Below are 24747 nucleotides of genomic sequence, written 5' to 3'. Positions count from 1 at the left end.
GAGTATACACAAATAAAAGAAGACATTTAACTTATATGTAAGATCAAAATCAACAGAGTATTTTGAGTCTCTTTTGCACTGATAAGAAAAAAAGCGAGCTGGTCTCACCGTCGCGACCGCCGACCCCGCCGACCCCAGGGGGTTAAAAACACAAACAAACCGGAGAGCTAACAAGATAAGACGAGACACACCTGAACAGAACTAACTAATCAATATGTAACCATAGAAACAAACAGGCAGGGGCGGAGGAAGACTAAACTGAACTAATAAACAGATAACCAGACACCGACAAGAACAGAAATCAAAACCGACTGCCAATGTTACACTAGGTTACTTTTGTAACCCCCGTTCCCTGAAGGAGGGAACAGAGACGTTACGTCATAACGACTGACAAATTGGGATCTCGCCTGAGAGCTGCATCATGAACCCCGCCCTGCAAAGCGCATATATAAGGAAGCGTGGTGCACTCGGTCATTTAAGTTTTGCACTGAGGAGCTGAGACGATGTGTCCTGGCTGGGTAGTGGTACAGCAATTGTGTCGACAGGATGTAATGTCACATAAGTAATCTAGATAAGTTACATAAGTAATCTAGACATTCCCTATCAGTCAGTCATGTTTGATGTTACGTCAGAACGACTAACGAATTGGAATCCCTAATAAAATGCCACAATGCTACCCCTTCCAGCACCCTGTGTAAGCTGCCTAATCCCCCTGCACCTGCTGTGGCGGAGAAAGGACAGGGCTTTAACGCAGGGAGAGTTGATCACTGCTGTTCCTTCTTACCCACACGGTGAGACTATTTGGATAACAGTGGGAAAGCGTGCCCATTCTAAACAGAAGGGGACCACATCCTGTCCGTAGGGAGGTAACATGTGGAGTTTACACATATGGACTGACAGATTGGGCAGTGCTACATATGGAAGGTCTCTGTGGTAAATCCAGCCTTTCTAGGGTGAAGTCAATACCGGCAGAGATGGCAGGGATACGGGTTTGCTGACAGGGAAGCCATACTGTGGAAGACTACACTTGTAGGGGAATCACAACACATGGGCACCTAGTCTAGCACAGGGGCTAACCTTCTGGACATACACACTGTAATAGAATGATGATTAGTTATGTCTGAGTGTATGACGTAACTGATGACGTGTATGGAGGGAACAGTTTATAGAAGCTGAAAGTTATATAAATGAAGATGACAAGTGAACTGTGTGTATGGCGCGGCTACTGAATAGTTGTTAACGAGTTCACCAATAGATTCAGTAAAGGTTCAAAGAACAGAATCAAGACTGGACATTGTATTCTTTTGCAACATACAAGGGTTTATTACATGGTGTCAGAGTGCCAATCGTCGGGATGGCGAAGTTTAACCCACCTGAAAGCTTTTGCTTCGAGAGACCCGCGGATAAAGACTAAAAGACTTCGAGAGACTAAACTGGATAAAGAGGACGGCAGTGTACAAGTAAGCACCCTTATCTATGCCCTGGGGGGCGAAGCAGATAATATTTTCAGCTCATTCACCTTCGACGAGGAGGGAGATGATGAGAAATACGAACTAGTGCTCGGCAAGTTTGATTCGTATTTCATACCAAAGCGCAACGTAATTCATGAAAGAGCATGCTTCTATCAGCGTGTTCAACGTCCAGGAGAGAGAGCGGAATCTTTTATCCGCTCCCTTTATGAACTGTCAGAACATTGCGAGTTTGGGCATTAGAGACCAAATCGTGGTAGGAATCCAGGACGAGCTGTCACGCAATTTGCAGCTAATTTCAAATCTCACACTCGAGATGACGGTGCAAGAAACCCGCCAATCGGAGGAAGTAAAAGCACAAGTTAGCGCGCAAGGAGAGGCTGCTGCGTGCACTATTCAAGAGGTAGCACATAACACAAGTAAGATGGCGCCTGTTTGTATGGCTGGCCGTCTGCTGCTCCCGCTTATGTGGTTGTTTATCTTGATTTTATCGACTATTTTAAATACTACAAACTCTCTATTAATGTACGATCGCCAAACACTTCTTACCATCAGGTCGAGTTTGGAGAATATGCCGATTTACTTTGTGAGCCGGGGAGGAACAAAAGATTCTTCTTCTCCACCGTTCATGTGTGAATTACCTGCTTATCTCCGCCGAACCCCATGGTTTCCCGTGAGAAAGAAGCGATTCAGACGCCGAGGGAAACGAGGTGGTCGGTTGGTGAAAATAAGGACTTTTCTGACTTTGTTCCCGAATGCTGATCCTCGCGGGATGTTTGGGGATTGTGACGCGGAATGTCGTCGCTACGCGCCTTGGCGCACCGTTGATCCTATGTACAGGTGGTTGGTACCTGTGACCGACGTGGATCTGGATAAAAAGCCTATGATCACAACTTATTGGCCATCCAGGTTTAAAAAAGGTGTGGATGTATCGTTCCATCGGTCTTTGGGCCAAAAATCCCCGCTTACAACACATTGGACTTCCCGTTTTAAAAGAGGTGTGGACGCTACTCTCCATCGGTCCTTGGTCTTCGAATCTCCGTCGCTGAAAGACTCTACTCCTGTGAGGATAGCTTTGGTGAATGCGAGATCACTAGCCAATAAGTCCTTTATTCTGAATGACTTTTTTACTTACAAGGACCTGGACATGTTGTGTGTGACTGAGACCTGGGTCGGGGTTGGTGAGTCGAGTGTATTTTCTGAAGTTTTACCGTTGAATTGCACCTATTTTAACTCTCCACGCCTTAACGGACGTGGAGGTGGAGTAGCAACCATTTTTAAAGAACATTTAAACTGTAGGCGTCTGCCTGCTTTCTCCTACTCTAGCTTTGAACTTAATGTTTTTGAATTTGACCTGAGCCATCCTGTATTGTGCACTGTGGTTTATCGCCCACCTACATATAACAAAGAGTTTATTGACGATTTCTCTGATTATTTAGCCGGTATCATGATCAAATATGACCGGGTTTTAATTGTGGGGGATTTTAACATCCATGTATGTTGTCCTGAAAAGCCTCTGGTCAAAGCTTTTTTAAATCTTGTGGAGTCTTTTAATTTAATTCAGTTTGTTGTTAGTCCCACTCATATACGTGGACATACATTAGATTTGGTTTTGACATATGGCTTGCCTATTAATAACATCGACGTCTGTGATGCCACTTTCTCAGATCATTTGCCTGTCCTATTTGAGATATGTAGTTCTCGTGACTCTAAAGTGACTGCTCCAAAACGTCGTTGCCGGATGATAAATCCCTCAACTTCTCATTTATTTTCTGAGGCTTTTAATTTAATTGAGTTGGACTATTGGATGCCATCATGTGGGCTAACTACTGAAGAATTAACTTCATCGTTCTTTTCAACTTGCAATAGCATTTTGGACACTGTTGCCCCTTTCAGGACGATTCGAGATAAATGTAGAGTTCAACCGTGGCTGAACACTACAACTAGAGCTATAAGGCTGGAATGCAGAAGGGCTGAACGCCGCTGGAAGAAGGATAAGTTGCAGATCTCACTTGATATCCTACGCTATAATTTGTCTAAATATCAAAAGTGTGTGAGACTGGAGAAATCAAAGTACTTATCGAATATAATTAGTAATAACTCCCTTAAGCCAGCTGTACTGTTTAGTACCATTAATGCGGTTTTGAACACTCCCCAAGCTGCTTGTTTAGAACATTCTGCCGAACTGTGTGAACAATTTTTAAAAAAAATTATTGACAAGATTGATGCTATTAGATCGAATATATCATCTTCTCTGATTTTCCAACCTATTAATTTTGAGCGTTCTGCTGTCTTAAATCAGTTCGAGCCGGTGTCCCTTGTCTCATTGAGGGAGACTTTTGTCAAAATGAAATTTTCTGCATGTCACACTGATATTGTTCCTCCACGACTCTTAAAGGATGCATTTGATGCTATTAGCTCTTCGGTTCTTGCTATTATTAACAGTAGCCTGGCTACGGGAGTTGTACCCATATCTTTTAAACATGCAGTGGTGGAACCGGTTATTAAGAAAAGTAATCTGGATCCATCAGTCTTTGCTAATTTCAGACCTATCTCTAGACTTTCGTTCTTGTCTAAATTACTCGAAAAGGTTGTATTTGAACAGTTGAATGTATTTTTATGTTTAAATGGTATCCATGAAGTGTTTCAGTCTGGTTTTAAGTCTTTGCATAGTACAGAAACTGCATTGTTGAGGGTTTCAATTGATTTGTTACTTATCACTGACTCAGGGAATTGTGCGATTTTATTATTATTGGACCTTTCAGCTGCATTTGATACCTTGGACCATAGGACTTTAATTTCACGTTTAGAAGAATGTGTTGGTGTTGAGGGTATTGCGTTGGCATGGTTTAAGTCGTATTTGTCCGAAAGAACTTTTGCTGTTCGCCTCGGAGAATTTGTCTCCTCTACGGCTTCTCTCACGTCTGGGGTCCCCCAGGGCTCTTTTTTGGGTGATTTTGGGGCCTATGTTGTTCGCCTTGTATTTACTGCCCCTGGGTCATATCTTTAGGAAATTTGGAATCTCGTTTCATGTCTATGCAGATGATACCCAAATTTATCTGCCTTTGAAAAGAGAAGACACTTGCACCTTAGCGCCTTTACTCCAGTGTCTCGAGGAAATTAAAGCTTGGATGGCACAGAACGTTTTATGTTTTAATGAAAACAAAACAGAGGTTATGCTTTTTACTCCCCGTGGGATTTATGAATCAAAGAATTTTGATCTTGGTGAGTTGAATCCACTAGTGAAACCTTACGTCAAAAATCTAGGTTTCACTATGGATTGTGATTTTAAATTGGATAAACAGATTAACTTGGTAGTTAAATCGAGCTTTTTCCAATTGAGACAACTCACCAGGGTGAAATCATTTTTGTCTTCTAGAGACTTTGAAAGACTTCTTCACATTTTCATTGCATCGCGTCTAGATTATTGTAATGGCCTCTATATAGGCATTAGTCAGGCCTCTCTCTCTAGACTGCAGAGGGTTCAGAATGCTGCAGCTCGCTTGTTGACTGGGACACGAAAGCGCGAACATATTACACCTGTTCTTTCCTCTCTTCACTGGTTGCCAATCTATTTTAGAATTAATTTCAAAATTTTGATGTTTGTTTTTAAATCGCTTCATGGCCTTGCTCCTAAGTATATGTCAGAATTGATTAGGCAATACGCTCCGTCAAGAACGCTTAGGTCTGCTGACCATTTGCTGTTGGTTGTCCCTCGGGTGAAACTAAAAAGCAGAGGTGAAAGAGCATTTGCAGTAGCAGGACCGAAGCTCTGGAATAGTTTGCCCCTGCACATCAGACAGGCTAAAACCCTGGCTATTTTTAAATCGAATCTCAAAACTCACTACTACAGTTTGGCATTTGATGCTATGTGAGAGTATTGTTTTATTGTTTTTGGGTTTCTTTTTTATTTCTTTTATTTTAAGTCATGTTGGTTGATTGCATTATTGATAAAGGATATGTGTGTACAGCACTTTGTTAAACACTTGTTGTTTTTAAAAAGTGCTATATAAATAAACTTTGACTTTGACATAAAAGATACACACATCGGAAGCAACGCGCTCCAGGGCCAAAGTTTAAACAACATTCCAGAGACAATGAAAGAGAGAAAATATGCGGCAGATGTGGAAAAGGAATGCACAAAAAATCTGACTGTCCAGCGTTGAAATCCTCATGCAACAGATGTAGGAAAATGGGACACTGGGAAAAGATGTGCAAGAGCAAAGTGGTGAGTGAGGTAAGAGACTGTGAAGAGTATAATTATCACTTTCTGGGCTCAGTTAATAGCACTACTTCATGCAATGAATGGACTGTACAATTAGAGATTGGTAGTACTCCAGTTAGCTTTACAATAGACTTTAAAATAGGATGTGTGCATTATGACTGAAGAAGCATTTAGAATGCTCAAGCCTGAGAAAACACTCCTCAGTGCTAAGACTGTACTGAATAGCCCAGGTGGCCGTCTGGACTGTATCGGTCAGTTTACAGCACATACAGAGTTAAAAAATAACCGGTACTCATTCAAAGTGTATGTTATCAGAGGAGAGACCCCTAGCAACCTACTTAGCCGAACAGTAGCTGAGCAGATGGGGCTGGTGAGGAAAATTCTGGAAGTGCACAATGCAGTAATGGAGGTTGACTTACTAAAAACACAGCCAGTGAAGATCTCATTACAAGAAAATGCACAGCCCTACGCAGTATATGCTGCACGCAGGATCCCAATCCCCCTCATGACACCTGTGAAGGAGGAACTGAACAGGATGGAAGCTGAGGGCATCATAGAGAAAGTAACAGAGCCCACAGAGTGGTGTGCACTGATAGTGCCAGCTCCTAAAAAGTCCGGACAGGTGCGTATATGTGTCGACCTCAGGAAGTTAAAAAAGCTGTCAAAAGAGAAAGGTTTGTTTTATCTACTGCAGAGGAGATCACAGCAAAACTGACCGGTGCAAGAGTGTTCTCCACACTGGATGCCGCTGCAGGGTTCTGGCAAATACCGCTGGATGAAGACAGTCAAAGACTGACAACCTTGATTACTCCTTTCGCCAGGTACTGTTTCAAACGCGTTCCCTTTGGAATTTCCAGCGCTCCTGAAATTTTGCGTTTTGCAGATGCAAGCAGCTATGGAATTGGTGGCGTACTGATGCAGCAACATGACAAGGACTGGAGACCAGTGGATTATTGCTCCAGACGACCAGATATGCTCAAATAGAAAAAGAGTGTCTGGCCGCTGTCTGGTCGTGTGAGAGATTTGAAAAGTACTTGTATGGTCTAAATGAGTTCAAGCTGATCAGTGACCGTAAGCCATTGGTGGCACTAATAAACGGCAAAGACCTGGACGTGGTTCCACTTTGTTGCCAGAGGCTGCTGATGCGATTGATAAGATTCAACCCTACTACAGAATATGCACCCGGGAAACTCTCATAGTGGCCGATGCTCTGTCCAGGAGCCCCTCAGACGATTTACAGGACTGTAGTGGCACCCACTCAGATGTGGAGTGCAATGTGGCGTCCATTATTTACAGCATGCTAGCTTCAAAGCAAAAGATGGACATCATCAGTTCTAGCACTGTCGAAGATGAAAGCTTGCAAAAGGTAATCACATATATTCAGTCAGGTTGGCCTGAATACATAGCCAGGGTGCACCCGATGGCCAGAGACTTTTTCCCCGTGAGAAATGAACTTTCAACTCTAGATGGAATTGTCACCAGGGGCAACAGAATGATCATACCTGGAAAACTGAGGGCTGAGATCATAGATCGCATACACGACGGGCACCAGGGTCTGAGCAAATGCCGGGAAAGAGCAAACACATCGGTGTGGTGGCCCGGTATATCGTCCCAAATTAAACTTAAAGTCTCGTCCTGCCAGTCCTGCAAAGAATGAGAAAAGCTCAGCCCAGAGAACCACTAATTTCCACGCCTCTTCCCGAAAGGCCATGGAAGAGGATCGGAATTGATCTGTGTGAACACAACAAACAGACCTACCTAGTAATTTCAGACTACTACTCACGTTTTCTAGAGGTACTTCACATGCCCACAACTACCAGTACACAGGTAGAGAGAAAACTGAAAGCCAGCTTTGCCCACTATGGTTCTGTCACGGTTCCGCAAGGAAGAGGGCAAAGCGATCCAAAGTGCAGTGATGAGTTTATTATATAGGGCAATCCAAAATCATAGACAAAACAGGCAGGGTTCAAAGTCCAGACAGGCAATACAAAACAATAAACAGGCTACAGGCAAGAAACATGAGAACACAAGCGAGGTGACATAAAACAACGATCCACACAGAACATGAGACAAACAGGGCATTAAATACAAGAACAACGAGGGAACAACGAGAGACAGCTGGGTGATTAAAAATACCAACACCTGGGTGTAATCACGCAGACAGGGATAGTGGGACACGTAGTTCCTGTGAATGACACCGTGGGGAAAAGGAGGACATCTAGTGGATACCCGGGGAAACACAACCAGACACTGTGACATAACCCCCCCTCTACGGAGTGGCTCCCAGACACTCCAAGACAGGACACGGAACAAAACAAGAGTTCAGGAGGGAGGTGGCACGGTGGAGGATCAGGGGGAGGGACGGGGGGCCAGGTCCATGAAGGGAAACAGAAACAGGGGTGACAGACTCAAAGGGAGCCAGGGTGACACAGATAGTCCAACGGCCGACCAGGGCGGAGACGACAGTTCATCGAGGGGCCTGGACAGAGGAGACGACCCCTCGGGCGGCCAGGGCGGAGACGACCCCTCGGGCGGCCAGGGCGGAGACGACCCCTCGGGCGGCCAGGGCGGAGACGACCCCTCGGGCGGCCAGGGCGGAGACGACCCCTCGGGCGGCCAGGGCGGAGACGACCCCTCGGGCGGCCAGGGCGGAGACGACCCCTCGGGCGGTGTAACTGACACCAACGGCTCTGGAACTGGCACCACCGACTCAGGCACTGGAACCGGCACCACCGACTCAGGCACTGGAACTGGCACCACCGGCTCAGGCACTGGAACTGGCACCACCGGCTCAGGCACTGGAACTGGCACCACCGGCTCAGGCAATGGCACTGGCACCACCGGCTCGGGCAATGGCACTGGCACCACCGGCTCGGGCACTGGACCTGGCACCACCGGCTCGGGCACTGTAACTGACACCACCGGCTCGGGAACTGGCACCACCGGTTCGGGAACAGACACCACCGGCCCAGGAACAGACACCACCGGTCCAAGTGTGTGCGTAGCCCACACAGACCACATGGCTGTGGCCATAATGGCCAGTGTCGCGGTCACTGAGGGCTCAGGAACAGACGGCTCCGGCTCAGGAACTGGCAGCACCGGCTCGGGCACTGGAACTCGCACCACCGGCTCGGGCACTGGAACTCGCACCACCGGCTCGGGCACTGGAACTCCCACCACCGGCTCGGGCACTGGAACTCCCACCACCGGCTCGGGCACTGGAACTCCCACCACCGGCTCGGGCACTGGAACTGGCACCACCGGCTCGGGCACTGGAACTAGCACCACCGGCTCGGGAACTGGCACCACCGGTTCAGGAACAGACACCACCGGTCCAAGTGTGTGCGTAGCCCACACACACCACATGGCTGTGGTCATAATGGCCAGTGTCGCGGTCACTGAGGGCTCAGAAACAGACACAGAAACAGACACAGGCTCAGGAACTGGAACAGACACAGACACTGGCTCCGGCTCAGGAACAGACACTGGCTCCGGCTCAGGAACAGACACTGGCTCCGGCTCAGGAACAGACACTGGCTCCGGCTCAGGAACAGACACTGGCTCCGGCTCAGGAACAGACACTGGCTCCGGCTCAGGAACAGACACTGGCTCCGGCTCAGGAACAGACACTGGCTCCGGGGTGACAGCAGGCTGTACGGGCACGGTCTTGGACCCGTTGTCGAGGCCGAGAGGTTTCCTCCTCCTCCGCCGTCTCTGATGGTGAGTGGACGGCTCTGGACTGGGTGGAGCCCACGGCGAAGGGACCTCTGGATCAACGGGCGGCCAGAACGGGTGATGGGACTGAACTTCCTCCCGACCCCCTCCGCCTCCTCTGCGACCTCCACGAGTCCCGCGGAATTTAGCCAGTTTGGTCCCCTCGAAGGACTTGTCATGGCGGGGGGCGTGGTCCGACCCGAAGCTTGGTGTGGGCTGGGAATCAGGGGTTTTGATGAAAAATCTTTCGTCCGTCCTCCGAGCCCACAGCGCAAAGCAGTCAAAAATGTTCATTCTGGGCTCTGGCTTACTGTCTGATGGTGCTGGCCATCTCCTCTCCTCTCCTCTGGCAGCGGGGAAATTGCGGCGGCCACTCATCCTGCTTGGATCCTAGTGGTGGTGGATCGTTCTGTCACGGTTCCGCAAGGAAGAGGGCAAAGCGATCCAAAGTGCAGTGATGAGTTTATTATATAGGGCAATCCAAAATCATAGACAAAACAGGCAGGGTTCAAAGTCCAGACAGGCAATACAAAACAATAAACAGGCTACAGGCAAGAAACATGAGAACACAAGCGAGGTGACATAAAACAACGATCCACACAGAACATGAGACAAACAGGGCATTAAATACAAGAACAACGAGGGAACAACGAGAGACAGCTGGGTGATTAAAAATACCAACACCTGGGTGTAATCACGCAGACAGGGATAGTGGGACACGTAGTTCCTGTGAATGACACCGTGGGGAAAAGGAGGACATCTAGTGGATACCCGGGGAAACACAACCAGACACTGTGACAGGTATAGCTGAGGAGGTGGTCAGCGACAATGGGCCACAATTCACCAGTGCAGAGTTCAAAGAACTGGCTTGTGAGTTAGATTTCAAACACATAACCTCCAGTCCACATCACCCACAAGGGAATGGGCATGCTGAAAGAGGGTCGAAAAATTCGGACAACCTTACCCACCCTTGACAGTAATCTGTTACCTAAATGGCCAAACACAAAAGTCATCCAGAGAAATTATGCAGCCAAGAAAAAGGAACAAGCTTACTACTACAACCAGCGTCATGGTGTGAAATCCCTACCTCTCCTATATCCAGGGAATCAGGTCCTCACCAAAGTGGACACTCAAAAATCCTGGCTGACAAAGGCAACTGTGATGAAGGGGAGTGTCACACCACGATCTTGTCTGTTGGAGACAGAGCAAGGGGGTATGTTACGCCGAAACAGACGCCACCTACAGGAAGTGCCAGTGGGGAAAGCACCAATAACAACATCTGTAAACACCCCACAGCATGAGACCGCACTACCAACAACACCGAGTGCTGTCAAAACACCAGATGTTCCAGAACAATATGGAACAAATCCAAAGTCTCCTGACGGACTGATACGAACCAGGTCTGGCAGGATTAGCAGACCACCACAAGTCCTGGACCTATAAATGAGGAAAGAAAGATAAGAGACAGAAACGCATAGTATGGTTGCTTTGAGAAATGTTAAGAGTAAAATGTTAAATGCAGTTCACAGAAAACCCAAGTTAATACTGGTTCATTTGAGACTGTGTATGTTCTACCTATGGAAGGAAATGTTATGTGTATGCTTGAAGTAACAATGAAGCATTTGTTATAAGGCAAACAATAGATTTGTAAAATGGGGAGATGTAATAGAATGATGATTAGTTATATCTGAGTGTATAACGTAACTGATGACGTGTATGGAGGGGACAGTTTATAGAAGTGAAATGTGTGTATGGCGCGGCTACTGAATATTTGTTAACAAGTTCACCAATAGATTCAGTAAAGGTTCAAAGAACAGAATCAAGACTGGACATTGTATTCTTTTGCAACATACAAGGGTTTATTACACACACAAGTGCTAGACCTAGCGTCAGACACCTCTGCTGCGTCTGACTGCCAAGGGTGCTGGAGGAGCTGCATGAGCTGCATGCAGGGTTCGCCAGGTGGGGCAGATAAGCGCACGTATCCCATCCTAGGAGGAGGTGTGGTGGATGGCAGCTGGTTCCCCCAATTACCCTTTTGAGGTACAACAGCCTGTCACTGGCAGCCTTTTAAAAATAATTAACAATGGTTTTACTACAGTAACACACAACTAATTACAGGCATGTCGACAGAGCAAATCACAAAATCTTTTAGTGGTCATGAAAATGTATTCAGTTTTAGCATATTAGTGATGCATTCACCTCATATATAATGACACACTGCTTTCCCCTAAAGGAAAGTCCATGTAAGTTCAAGTGCATGCTTTTAAACGTAATCGGTACCGACATCATTATTGGTGACATTGGCCCTGTATTTACTTGGAACCGGATCCCTAATGCACATCAGCCAAAACACGCCATTAACTGTAAACTTAGTAATTGATGTGACAGTTGAATACAATAGAATCAAAACAATAATGCCACGATTTTAATATTCATGGGAATTTTCATGCATTTGTATGTCTGTAAAGTTGTTCATACATAAATAATTGACGTTTTAGTGCTGTGAATACGTCAATATTGTATGTTTCGATATGTAAATGTACCTTTGGAAGAACCACACCTTACGTAAAAATATACACGTATTCTCGTGAGATCACATTAAATATTATTAGGGTTTGGTTGTTGCTCAAATTAAAATTGAGTTTTCATATTTTAAAATGGTTAATAATGTATTAGAATTTTATAATATATAGTCTGTCGGAATTCTGGGAAACATTTTGGGTAAAGTTGGAGATTTTAATTTAGAGAAATAGCATTTTGAGATATTTAAATTGTTTAAAATAATTAAAGAATTATGGAATAGATTTATTGATATAAGAAAACACTTTTTAACTCAAGTTAAGACCCTCTCCTCATTGGTCAGTCCGCATGAGGTGGGTCAAAGGTTATGCCGAGCGGGTTACGTGACGTCAGGCGTTGCTACAACAGAAAAAAATCAGACATGGAGAAGCTAAGTGGGAGCGCGAAGCGGAAATTAAAAAAGGAAAAGGACATCAGAAACGCAGAAAATTTAAAGTATATACCTAAAATAGGTAATTTCTTCACTCCTGTTAATGTTGCCGACAGTTCTGTTAAGTCAGCTTCCATCAACGACGAGGACAACTCAGCTAGCCAGGACTTTTCTACACCGCCAGCTTACGTTTACAGCCCGGAAAGCGAAGAGCCAGCAGCAACTTCTAGCAACAACCCAGAGGCAGCGAGTCTGATCGTAGAGGGAAGCGGTGATGGCGGGTCTCCAGTGTCACCGCCGGCGCCACCTGAGCCGCTTGTCGAGTCTGGGAGCAGCCCCTGCATCTCAACGCCTCAACTCCCTGGGGATCCTGCACTGTGGGGGGCCGTTACGGAGCGGCTCCGGGAAGAAGCGATTTACCGAGGGCCTGCAGCTTTCCAGAACCGGGCCGCCAAGTATCCTGCATCGGTAAGGGAGTCCGGACTTGGAAGTAGGACACGCTCCCTCACCAACGATTTGCTTCACTGCCGGCTCCCAAAAAATCAAATTGTGCCAAGGGAATGGCTTCTTTACTCGCCATCAACTGGATCAGTTTATTGTTATGCCTGCAAACTTCTGTCATCCCAAAAGCATGCATTTATCATCGGATTCTGTGATTGGAAACATCCAGAGAGGGTTAGTGATCACGAAAAGAGTGCAGAACATAGACAAAACATGCTGTCTTTATTGCACAGATCTAAATATGCATGCAGAGTGGACGCTTCTCTTGCCCGACAGTGTGAGTCAGAACAGCAATACTGGAAAGAAGTCCTCAGACGTGTGGTGGCTGTTATTAAATTTTTGGGAGTGAGAGGACTGCCATTTCGAGGCGACAACGAACTGCTGGGCTCTGCGCACAATGGGAACTATTTGGGACTGCTTGAATTGATAGGAGCATCTTGAGAAACATGGCAATAAGGGTAGAGGTAAGCCATCTTACCTGTCATCAACTGTGTGCGAAGAATTTATTTCATTAAAGGGTGAAAAAACTAAGCAAGTGATTGCAGAGGAAATCAAACATGCAAAATATTTCTCTGTAATCGTTGATTCAACACCAGATTTAGCACATGTAGATCAGCTCACATTTGTTTTTCGTTTTGTCAGTGCAGATGGCAGAGTAGTGGAAAGATTCCTCGGGTTTGAGCCCATCCACAGCCACACAGGTGTCAGCCTAGCTGAATTTGTGATTGAAATGGTGCGTCGCTTGGGGTTAGACTTGTCAAACTGTCGTGGCCAAAGTTACGATAATGCTAGCAACATGGCTGGCAAATACAGCGGGCTCCAGGCGCACTTGAAAAAACAAAACCCGCTAATTCATTATACACCGTGTGCTGCCCATTCTCTGAACCTCGTAGGTGTTAACTGCGTTGATAATTGCTGTGAGGAGGTTAACTCTTTTTTTGAACTGCTGCAGTCTCTGTATAGATTTTGTAGTGCATCAACACATCGCTGGAATACAGTTTTCAATAACAGCGAACATAACATTAAATACACTTTTAAATCCCTCAGCACCACCCGATGGAATTGCAGAGCAGACTCCACAAAAGCTCTCAAAGAAAATTACGGGGCAATTAGAGATATATTAGCCAAAATATCTTTAGACTGTGATGAGAAAACACAAACTAAACTCGAAGCTGCTGCATTGGTCGCAAAACTTGATAAACTGGAGACGGTAATAATGACTATGCTGTGGGACCGGGTACTGCATAGATTTAAGGCAACAAGTGACCAACTCCAAAAAAGTGATATGGATTTAGCTACTGCTCTTGGCCTTTTGCGCTCACTGCTTTCATATGTTGGCACTCTACGAGAACAGTTTTCAGAGCTCGAAGAATCAGCACGTGCGGTCAGTGTGACACAAAACTACCAGTTTGACACTAAACGTGTGAGAGAAAAAAAGAGATTTGCAGATGAGTCTGCTGATGACAGCAAAGTAGATTTTAATGACAGCAGTCAGAAATTTAAAGTTGAAACATATTACGTCATCATTGACAGACTTTGTTCATGCCTATCCAAGCGCATAGAAGCCTACACACATGTGTGTGACCTCTTTGGGGTTTTATTTGAGAGGGACTGTGATGATTGTGATGTGCGTGTAAAAGCTGCTAAGCTGAGCTCCACTTATCCAGCAGATCTGGATAGTTCCTTGTCAGATGAACTTATTCAGTTCAAGCACTTTGTGCATGAGACTTCACCTGTACAGCTGCTGCAAGCTCTTGACAGACATGGACTTAAGACAACATTTCCGAATGTTTATGTTGCACTAAGACTGTTTTTAACCTTACCTGTGTCTAACTGTGAGGGCGAGAGGTCATTTTCTGTTTTGAAACGGGTTAAAAATGAGCTGAGGACCACAATGTCACAGACACGGCTCTCTGCACTTTCTCTCTTAGCCATTGAACATGAACTTGTAAGTGGCCTTGATTTTGAAGATATTATACATCAGTTTGCACAGTCAGAGTCCAGAAAAAAGCCAGTATAAGATGCCAAATGAAAGCAAACATGCACTTCCTCATTATTTAGGATTAAAATTGTGTGTTTTGCCAGGTTTTGTAGTATTTATTTTTATCTTGTCTTCTAGAGAGAAATTGTGTCACAGACACGGCTCTGCACTTTCTATTTTAGCTATTGGACATGAACTTGTTAGTGGCCTTGATTTTGAAGATGTTATACACCAGTTTGCACAGTCAAAGTCCAGAAAAAAGCCATTGTAAGATGTGTTTGCCATATGAAGGCATTTCAAATTCAAACATGCACTTCCTCATTATTTAGGACTAAAATTGTGTGTTTTGCCAGATTATGTAGCATTTATTTCTGTCTTGTCTTCTTCAGAGAAATTGACAGATTTCTAAATGTTTATGTAGCACTAAAATGTTTAACTGGTTAATTGTGCTGTGATATGTTGTTGTTCTATTTTAAAAACAAGTTAAAATGAGCTTAGGATAAAAATGTTTATGAGCAGATAATAGTGATACTGCATTTTATTGATTAATTTTTTCCTTGAGGTTCCAGCTTTATTAAAATGCTGTAAATTGTTGTGGAGGGATAACTGGCAGATTTCAAATTGTTTGTGTTGGACTAATAACTTGATTGCCTTGTTGAATTCTGAGGAGACAGGGTCACCCTGTCAGGGTGATTTCTGCTTAAAATGAGCTGAGGACCAAAATGTTTCTTGATGTGTTGTCTGTGGTCTTCTGTTATAGCTCTATCAATTCAATACATTTCTATTGGGAATAAATGTTGTTAAATAAACAATGGTTTGAAAGTGGTTGCTTATTTATTCATTTTTTGTGAAAATGGAGGATATTTCCCTCCCTCTCAATGTACTGGGTCAATTTTACCAGATTATACAGATGCTGATGTGTTTTGTTTTCATAGCATCATATGTGAGTGAATGTCTTTGATAGGGGACATAGTAGTGCATTTGTAGTTCTATGAGCATTTAAATATTTGTAAATCAAAATACACCTGATGACAGTTAGAATTTGAAGTATTGAGTATATATACTGTATATTACAGTAATATATTCTGTATATGACCATATTATGGTGATCCTGGGGTCGTGATGATGGGGCCCTTGAATATTGTTGCCCAGGGTACAACAAAGTGTTAATCTGGCCCTGCTTCTAGGTAAATCTTACATACACAAATACATGTTCACCCCAACATTTTTATTTTTTTTCAAAGGCACTGTAACACACACAGGCTGTTTTACCTCAGCAACTAACTGACAGCACAGCAGTATATTCACAACAGCCTTGGCCTCAGCCTCAACACGCTAGCTGAACATTACTAAACAACCAATCATATTATCCATCAATGAGATGATTCAAGATAGAGCCGTGCATGGGAATGCTTTGAGTTTGCATCACCATAAATCATATATTTGCTTAGCCAACTGAAGAATGCAGGGAGATATTTGTGTTGCAGTGAGTAAAGTGAGTAAAGCAGGAGACCCCTTTAGCAAGATCTGTGAGCGATATTCTCCAGAATGGAATTGTAATTGAGTGTTTTCTGCAGCAGACTGATATCTAGTTATCTGGTGAGGGTGAGACAAATGGCGAGTCACATGATTTTTGTCAAGTGCCACATATGACTCCTGATCCATAAGTTCCTGACCACTGGATTAGACTCTGTTGTGTGTACTTAGTCTAACCCCCAGAACAATACCAGACCCCCTAAGATCCAGACCAAGACATACCAGGACCAGACCAAGAGTTGGCCAAAATTTAGATGCAGAGCCATTTTATTTATTTGCAAATTCTCTATAACAACTTAGCTTGAGGTAATTATCACCTTCAGTTCATTGTAGATAGTTTGTCAACCAGCTTTTCAGCAGGGTAGACCCATACCAAGTTTTAGACCACAAAATCAAGTCTCTCTCTCTCTCCACAGGGTTTTTTTCGTAGAAGTATCCAGAAGAACATGGTGTACACATGTCACAGGGAGAAGAACTGTATTATCAACAAGGTGACTCGGAATCGCTGTCAATACTGCCGGCTGCAGAAGTGCTTCGCTGTAGGGATGTCTAAAGAGTGTGAGTGTTAAAAGCCTTTATCCTACACACACACAAACTTCAGCTCAGGAGTTTGTCCCTTCAACAGACACATATAATTTTTTCACACCTTTTTCTTCAACTTTCAAACTGTGGAGTTATCTTCAATTATATTATTCATTGTAAGTGATTCAGTAACAAAAAATATCACACTGTAATATGCAATTGTCACTAAAATGTTGTGCCCTTTGTCTTTGAGATTTATTTAAGAGCTTTAACTGTTTTGTCCTTTTTTATAGTCAGCATAACTCGACTCATGATAAGTGACAGCAGTTTTGTCAGAGGTGAGATGTGTTGGTAGCCCTGTTTAGTGCACTGTGCCGTATTGCTTTCCACCCCAATTTCCTATGACTCACCAATGAAACCCAAATTATTTTGTGCATTGGCTATAACTAGGTGTAAAACGTTATGAGAACGGACTATTATAACATCCAGAATTAGAATTATCTTGTGACATTAAAGGGGTCCCGTTCTGAAATAAAAACAACAACTGAAATTTCTTTATAATCTCAATTGTTTCTCAGTTGTTTTAATCTCATTAGATAACAATGAGATTATATGCAGCACGTTACTGCTGTGAATAAGACCATGGCAATCTCGCATTTGTCATCTCTAGAGTTTCAAAAGAGACCTCAACAATGCCTCAAACTACCTTCTTCTTTTAGTCATTAAAGTTAATTTAGATTGGTTGCTTTGAAGCTATACCTGCCCAAAAAAACAGACAACTATAGAGCGCACTATTGAGCATTTTTCATACTGTAAAAAATGTATCCGTCCAATCATTTAATAACCATTAAACATAACTAAGAACATAACATTAAGTCATAAAACTGCAACATTTGTACTGTGGTTATAAAACATAAAAAGAAAGGTGATTGTTTGACCCTGGATGATATTCTATATGGAATGAGTTTCTCAAAGGAATCTATATGTGATAATTTCTTAGAGATATCTATTATCCCATTGAGTGATTACTTAATTAAATCTGTATGTCTTCAATTGAAAATGTTCAAAAACAGTGTTACAGTTCAACAGGACAGTGATTAACTTTTTCACATTAAGAGTCACACTGTAAATTGTACCACTGTGGCAAGTTGTACACACCATTGCTTTTGATTCAGAATACCACCACTCAAGTCAACTGAAGCAGTTTGCATTTTACACATTATTACCGTGGTTTGATTGCATCAGCACTTTCCTGTTCAGGTTGACCTCACACTCCATTTGGTGCAGGATAAGAGATTCCATGCTCTTCTTCTGAACAAAAAAGCGGTGTGATGCAGCAACATCACAGTCGTCTTTCTATTTCCTGCTTTTTAGATCATTGTATGCAGTTGACTCACTGAAGTTGGAGAAGTACAGTCAGAGCCGGCCCGAGGCATAAGCAAACTAAGCTGCTGCTTAGGGCCCCCTGGCCCCCAATTGGGGTTTTTTTTTTTTTTTACTCAGATTTTTAACTTAAACAAGTGACATGAATGAATTAATGACTAATTCAAGACAAGAAAATTCTGATTTCATGATCAATATACCTGCCTACAACTGCTGCTGTGTCTGCCAGTGTTTGAGTCATGCACATAACCTCGCGTGCATAGACAATTCGTGCGCAAAGTCACGGTAATGTTAAGCCATGTCACAAAAATGTTATTTGATCAATGATTGATGATTGACATTTAAATCAATGATTTATCCTTTAAATTTAATAATATTCAGAACAGAACAAGAATAAAAAAATAACTATAAACAAGCCAAAACTAAATAATTTAAAGCAAAAGTGAAAGTAAGCGGCGTTGGGCTCACGTATCTCTCTCATTAGAATCAAAATGTTTCAACATTTGCGATGTATTTGGATGGTAAACTATTCTTTATTATAGCCTTTGTACTCACGTTCCAATATCGACAGGAAAAATTCATCCTGTTCACACGCGCAAAAAAGTGCTTGGAAACATCGCAGTGGAGCGGAGCTTACGCTGAATGGTACAAATTGTATTACTGACTATTTAAACAGAGCAGCGTAATTTTTATATGTTAGGTTGACTATTTTATTATTATATTTTATTACGGCTATAATGAACCGGCTACGATGTCAAGATTACAATGCTGGAATGTTGTGTGTGTTTGTGTGTGTGTGTGTGTGTGAGGCGCAGGCGCGATCGAACAGTGGAAACATAAAAACATACTCCATCATGTTCATACAAGACATCATTCAAACTGCAAAGTGTTGCAAAACGTTGGAGGATATTTTGCAAATAATTTATTTAATGTGTTTTGTGACAGTTTGTTTTCAGAAGTTTCAAAGAGTTAGTAAAAGAGTAAAGAAAAAGTAAAAACTTTTTATTTAAGTAGGCCTATCTATTTTTTATTAAATATTTATTTTGTATTAATACATAACCTCATAGTATTAATTTATAATGTAACATTATAGTGTGACATTTGTGTCAATAATCGTCAAACAGGTGACTCCGCGTGGTGGGAGGGGGCCCCCAAATCAAATTCTGCTTAGGGCCCCCAAAAGGCCCGGGCCGGCACTGAGTACAGTAGTGGCCAAAAGTGATATCTGGAGGAGATATTTGTTTTTAATGACCCTACAAGTTCGATTAAACCATCAAAATATGAGGGAAATATTTTAGATATATTTTAATTATTTTAAATATGAGGGAAGAACAACACTGATTTTAAGATATTTATCTGACAAAATTATTTTGGCAAAAAGACAAACTACAGGTTTTTTTTTACTATGCAAAAACATGCATAGAAAAACAAACAGCTTTCAAGAAATAGCATACATTGACTACAACATAATCAGTTATTATTAATTTGTTCTCTCTTGTTTTTGCATGTGTTCATAATATCTTTATATGACAGCCTGGCCAAAAAGTATGTCCTCACAATTTGGCATGTTTCATTGCGTTATCACAAATAAAACAATTGACTCCAAGCACAGCTACACAATATGCTTAAAACATCTTTTTTGTCCATTTGCACAACAAATTTCATATTATGAAATAATAAAATATCTGTTTGTATGAATATCTGAATATGCAATATATCAAAAGAAAGAACAGACCCTCTGCTTAAAAAAAAAAAAAAGTTTTATTCTGTTTTATTCTATCTTCACACATTTTTTTTTTTTTTTATCAACACTTGAATGTGGGTAAGTTTCATAAAAAAAAGCAACATTTTGAGCAAAAAGCTGAGAAAATAGCATTTTTGTCAAAGACTACATCTGGATGGGATTCAGAACGATGATCAAAACACCCCCAAAGCTTGCACAGTCCCTATAGCACTTCCTGGGTCAACATTTATTTCAGTAACATTAGGACATTTTTATTTATATACTGTTTATGGTTGATTATCGCATTATTTTTAATATGCATCTGCTTACATATGAGATCGTTTTGATCTGGAGATACCGTACTCGTTCAGGAGATGTGTAATAGCGCCCCTACCTTATAACAGTGATTACACAGAAAGCCGTAAAAACTCATTATTGGCAGGGAGGCATTTTTTCATAAATGACGAGTTAACTCATCAATGGCAGGGAAAAAGTTAACAGATTTTTTAAGATATTTGAATAAAGGGTGAAGATGTCAATTTTCCTAGGCTGGACCACTTTTGGCTACTACTGTAGGTGGCAGCTATCTATAGACGGACCTCAGTTGAAAGGCCTGTTTTACATGAAAATTCAGCACAAATAAAAATGTGTTTGATTTTCAGACCAAAGCAAGTGTGAAAAAACCCCCAGCAGAATTAAATTAATAAAAAAGGCACTTATTGTCACGGAGTCACCAGATCAGCCCACTCGTTCACTCTCCCCGGAATTCTGATTCACTGCACCTGCACTTCATCATCAACGCACACTATATAAAGACACTTCCCCTTCATTTCATTGTCTGGTCTCGTCTTTACCTGAACGTACAGACTCCTCTAGTCACCTGAATATCCCTTACCTGAACTTCATCCTCGAATCTCCGATTCCCGTCATCCGCTTCCTGTCTTCTGTCTCCTGTCATCAGCCTGCCGTATCCTGTCCCGCCATCTGCAAACAGACATCATTGTTATCAATCATTGTTATCATCCAGCTAAGTTCATCATCCTGTTCTGATTCTCCATTGCATACTCACCAGTCTCATCTGCTGTGCCACTCCCTGCCTCTGTTCAATAAACATCAGTTTCAACCATTTACCTGTCTGGTTTCTCTCTGTACCGTGACACTTATAGAAATGTAGAGAGCAGTACACAAGAACAGTGGGATAATATGACATTTACTTTCAAGCTGGTGATATATCAGATAAGTTTTTTTAATAATATTCTTATGTTTGTATTTGATTTGCTATGACTGATAATTTGTCAAAATTGCTTTTAATCATCAATTATGTTGCTCAGACAACACTAAATACAGGAGCTATTCCCTGTCACTTAACAAAATTCTCTGTTTTGTAGTTTTATGTATGCTCTGGGACACTGATCAGTGTTGTATATTGAGCCATTGTTTTGTGTTGAGTAATGTTTGAGTAATGTTTAGACATGTACAGCACTTTGGCAAACTTGTTTCCCTGAGTTGAAACTGATGGGCTGAATGCTGCGTTCGCTCCTGGAACGGGGGACATATGATGTGGACTTGGGCGCTTGTGGTTCTAGAAGGGTTGGGGAATCCGGTGTTACTTGGGGACAAGACGAAGTTGTGTGAGTAGTCGATCTGCAAATGGCGCAGGAGAGACTTTGACAGCCCAGGAACACTTTGTTGTAAAGTTCGAGGTCGAGAGCCCCCCAATATGGGCACTGATTCCAATGAGTGATGCGAGTGGTACATTTTGCGGAAAAAAGTTTATGGTATGGGCAAAAGTGACTACCACCGAAAGAGAGGCTGAGTTCGGCTATGATGGAGAGATATTCATTTAGCTCTTTACGCTTGTGGGAAAGACGGCACATATGACTTCTGTTAATCTGCTGAAAGCTATGCAGAATTCTGAAAAGGTGAGTACTCGGATTAGAGAAGCTGAGAAGATACTGGTGGAGGTTCCTGGGCTGCTGCGTGAGGAGGAGGTGGAAGAAGTTCAGCTGACGCGAGGGTATGAGATAGCCAGCGAGCTGGGGCTGTAGATGTGGATGGCTAAGCTGGAGGCATCCTTGTTGATGCTTCTTGGCTAGAATGGGTTACAGTTGGAAAAGAGTTGGAAATAGGAGGAAAATAAATATCTGGGACAGATTGCGGTGGCATCCTCACGCTACAATCTGCGCCTGAAATAGCTGCAGATGTGAAAGTTGGGCAAGAGAGTGGCTGGAGTGGAGGTGTTCTTGCTGAAGGTTGCAGAGATATGAGAATGAGAAATAGGAAGAAAACTTTAAAAAGTGGGACAGACCACGAGCGGTCGCTATGGGAATAGCGCGCTTAGAGTGGCAGCGACTATTCTGCTGAGGTGGGGAGGAACGAAGAGCTGAGGGGCGTTGAGTAGGGTTTTTTGATGAAGGTATAGGAGGGCTGGCGGAGTTTTTAAACTCGCCAGAAGATCGTATACGTAATTGGATCTTTGAGGATCTGCATGAAAAATGGATACAGGAATTAGTGAGTGCTTGACGGACGCTGTTTACGGTCCATTTTGAAATAGGGGGAACTGATGAAGCGTCTACGCGAGTAGGTAGAGATGAAGTCTGAGGAGGAGAAGAACGAGAACGAGAGACAGAGGAAGCTGTCTGTCTTGATGGAGGAGGAGAGCGCTATCTTCTTGAGCGCGGCTTGTACGAGTGCTTGAGCTGACATTGGATCACAATCCGAGGTAGAACGACCTGGTCTAGGTTGAGGATGAAAAGCTGGTGTCTCTGGGACGCTGGAGAGTTCGTCATCTGACGGGAATAGCTGGAGCTCCAGGAGATCCGACATGTTTCGGTAACGGAAACGTCCGGATGATGCCAAAACAGCTGATGCTAGAACAAAGTGAGCGGCTGCTTATATGCTCCAGCAGTTAATTGAAAGATTAGATGGGTTTACTCCTCCCGAAATTTGAAGCTGTCATATGCTGTCACATAGCACATACAGTAATTTAAAAATGTTCTCTCTGTGTGTACTGAAATATTCTTATAGTAAAAGTCTAAGTGGTATGGCAAGCCTGGAAAAAGCTAAAATTGAAAGTTATCATTTTTAGTGCTTTCTTTAATTCTTCCAAACAAAATACAGTCAACACAATTTATGTCATACTGAAACATGAGTGAGTATTTTATATTTCTGTGATAATAGAACTTATTATTGAACTTTTTATTGAAACTGAAACATTTCTTTGGTTACACTTTCTATGAAGCCTGTAGTTCTAATGCATTATAAGGGTATTCTTAATGCATTAAATACAAGCATTATGCCTTATAAACAACCTTATAATGATAAGGCAGTGTTCTGGATCGGGGCGCGACGCTCTCCAGACACCTATTGACAGTCTCTTTCCAGTCCAATCCTGTGGTGTCTGGGAGGTCGCTATGGTGGTGGAAAGTTGCCCCGATCCAGAACAGGGTCCTTAGGGTCTCGACATCCAGGGCGCTGGTGGCGGCAAGACACATAAAGTTCTTTATAAAAGAAAAAAGGATTAGGGCTCTCCTGAGCCAGGATGATCATTTGTGCCCTATCATCCATTTTGGGCGGTCCGTTCTTCTGTCACGGTGTGGTGCAGGCAGAAGAAGACGAAGGAGAATCAAAAGCTCCAATACAAAGTTTTACTTACAATATAATTCCAACAGATACAGACAGGCAGAGTGTGTGCAGAGTGTACACACATACACATGTACACACACACACGTACGCACGCACGCACGCACGCACGCACGCACACACACACAAGTACGCACGCACACACAGAGAACAGGCGAAGAACAAGGCAAAACACAGGGCTTAAATACGTGGGGAATGATCAGATCAGGGAAATGAGACACAGCTGACAAGACTAACGAGGTAACAGAGACAGATGAACTGATGAGGGTTACCAAGGAAACAGATGAGTGGTGGGAAAACAGAACAAACACTGACATGTGACAATAAGACATTTCCCTTAAGTTAAACTCAAAGTTGTGTGGAAAAGTACAAAGGAACAATACATTCACAATGCAATGCAAATCATTGATATTTAGAAGTGTTATAACACAAGTGTATGTGCAGCTAACTGTTATTTATATTTATGTCCAAGTTATTGGTTATTTTTGTTCTTGTCCTGATAAGCAAAGATACTTTTTAAATGTGCAAAAAATCTTTCCAGTAACACTTTCTATGAAGACCATGCTTATAATGAATTATAGCTCCATTTATACTTACTTATAAGTAAGTATTACTATTCTATAAGTATATTTATAAAGACTCATTAAGACCTACAGTAGCCTATACTGCATTATTAGAATAGTTATACTTACATTTATATTATTTTTATAATTACTTATAAGTCATGCATTTACGTACGGAAGCCCTGAACCGCATGGTAAAAAAAAAACAACCTTATCTCGTTATTTCAACATAAGTCGTTATTTCGACATAATATTTCGTTATTTCGACATAAGTCATTATTTCGACATAATATCTTGTTATTTCGACATACAGTAAATCATTATTTCGACATAAATATCTTGTTATTTCGACATAATATCTTGTTATTTCGACATAATAAATCGTTATTCCGACATAGTATCTCGTTATTTCGACATAACTCGTTATTTCGACAATAAGGGGACATTCTAATATGCATTAAGCCACATTAAGCATTCTTATAATGTCCCAATTTTCTATGGGAGGAAAATGCTTTACGTGAAATTAAACGCGTTG

General features: G+C 42.6%; 1 protein-coding gene across 1 annotated transcript in view; it reads left to right on the top strand.

Annotated features, from left to right (window-relative positions):
- LOC311299308 (retinoic acid receptor beta-like) overlaps window positions 1–24747 on the top strand; it is a gene marked incomplete at its 3' end in the record, with an annotated part of 380652 nt that overhangs the window by 202068 nt on the left and 153837 nt on the right. The window contains exon 3 of the mRNA XM_084422816.1: window positions 16796–16937. Within this exon, the coding sequence (XP_084278942.1) occupies window positions 16796–16937 (142 nt within the window). The remainder of the gene's footprint in view (window positions 1–16795; window positions 16938–24747) is intronic.

The sequence above is a fragment of the Rutilus rutilus genome (genome assembly GCF_951802725.1).
Source record: "Rutilus rutilus genome assembly, chromosome: 11".
Classification (NCBI taxonomy): domain Eukaryota; kingdom Metazoa; phylum Chordata; class Actinopteri; order Cypriniformes; family Leuciscidae; genus Rutilus; species Rutilus rutilus.
This window is presented reverse-complemented; position numbering and strand designations above follow the sequence as displayed.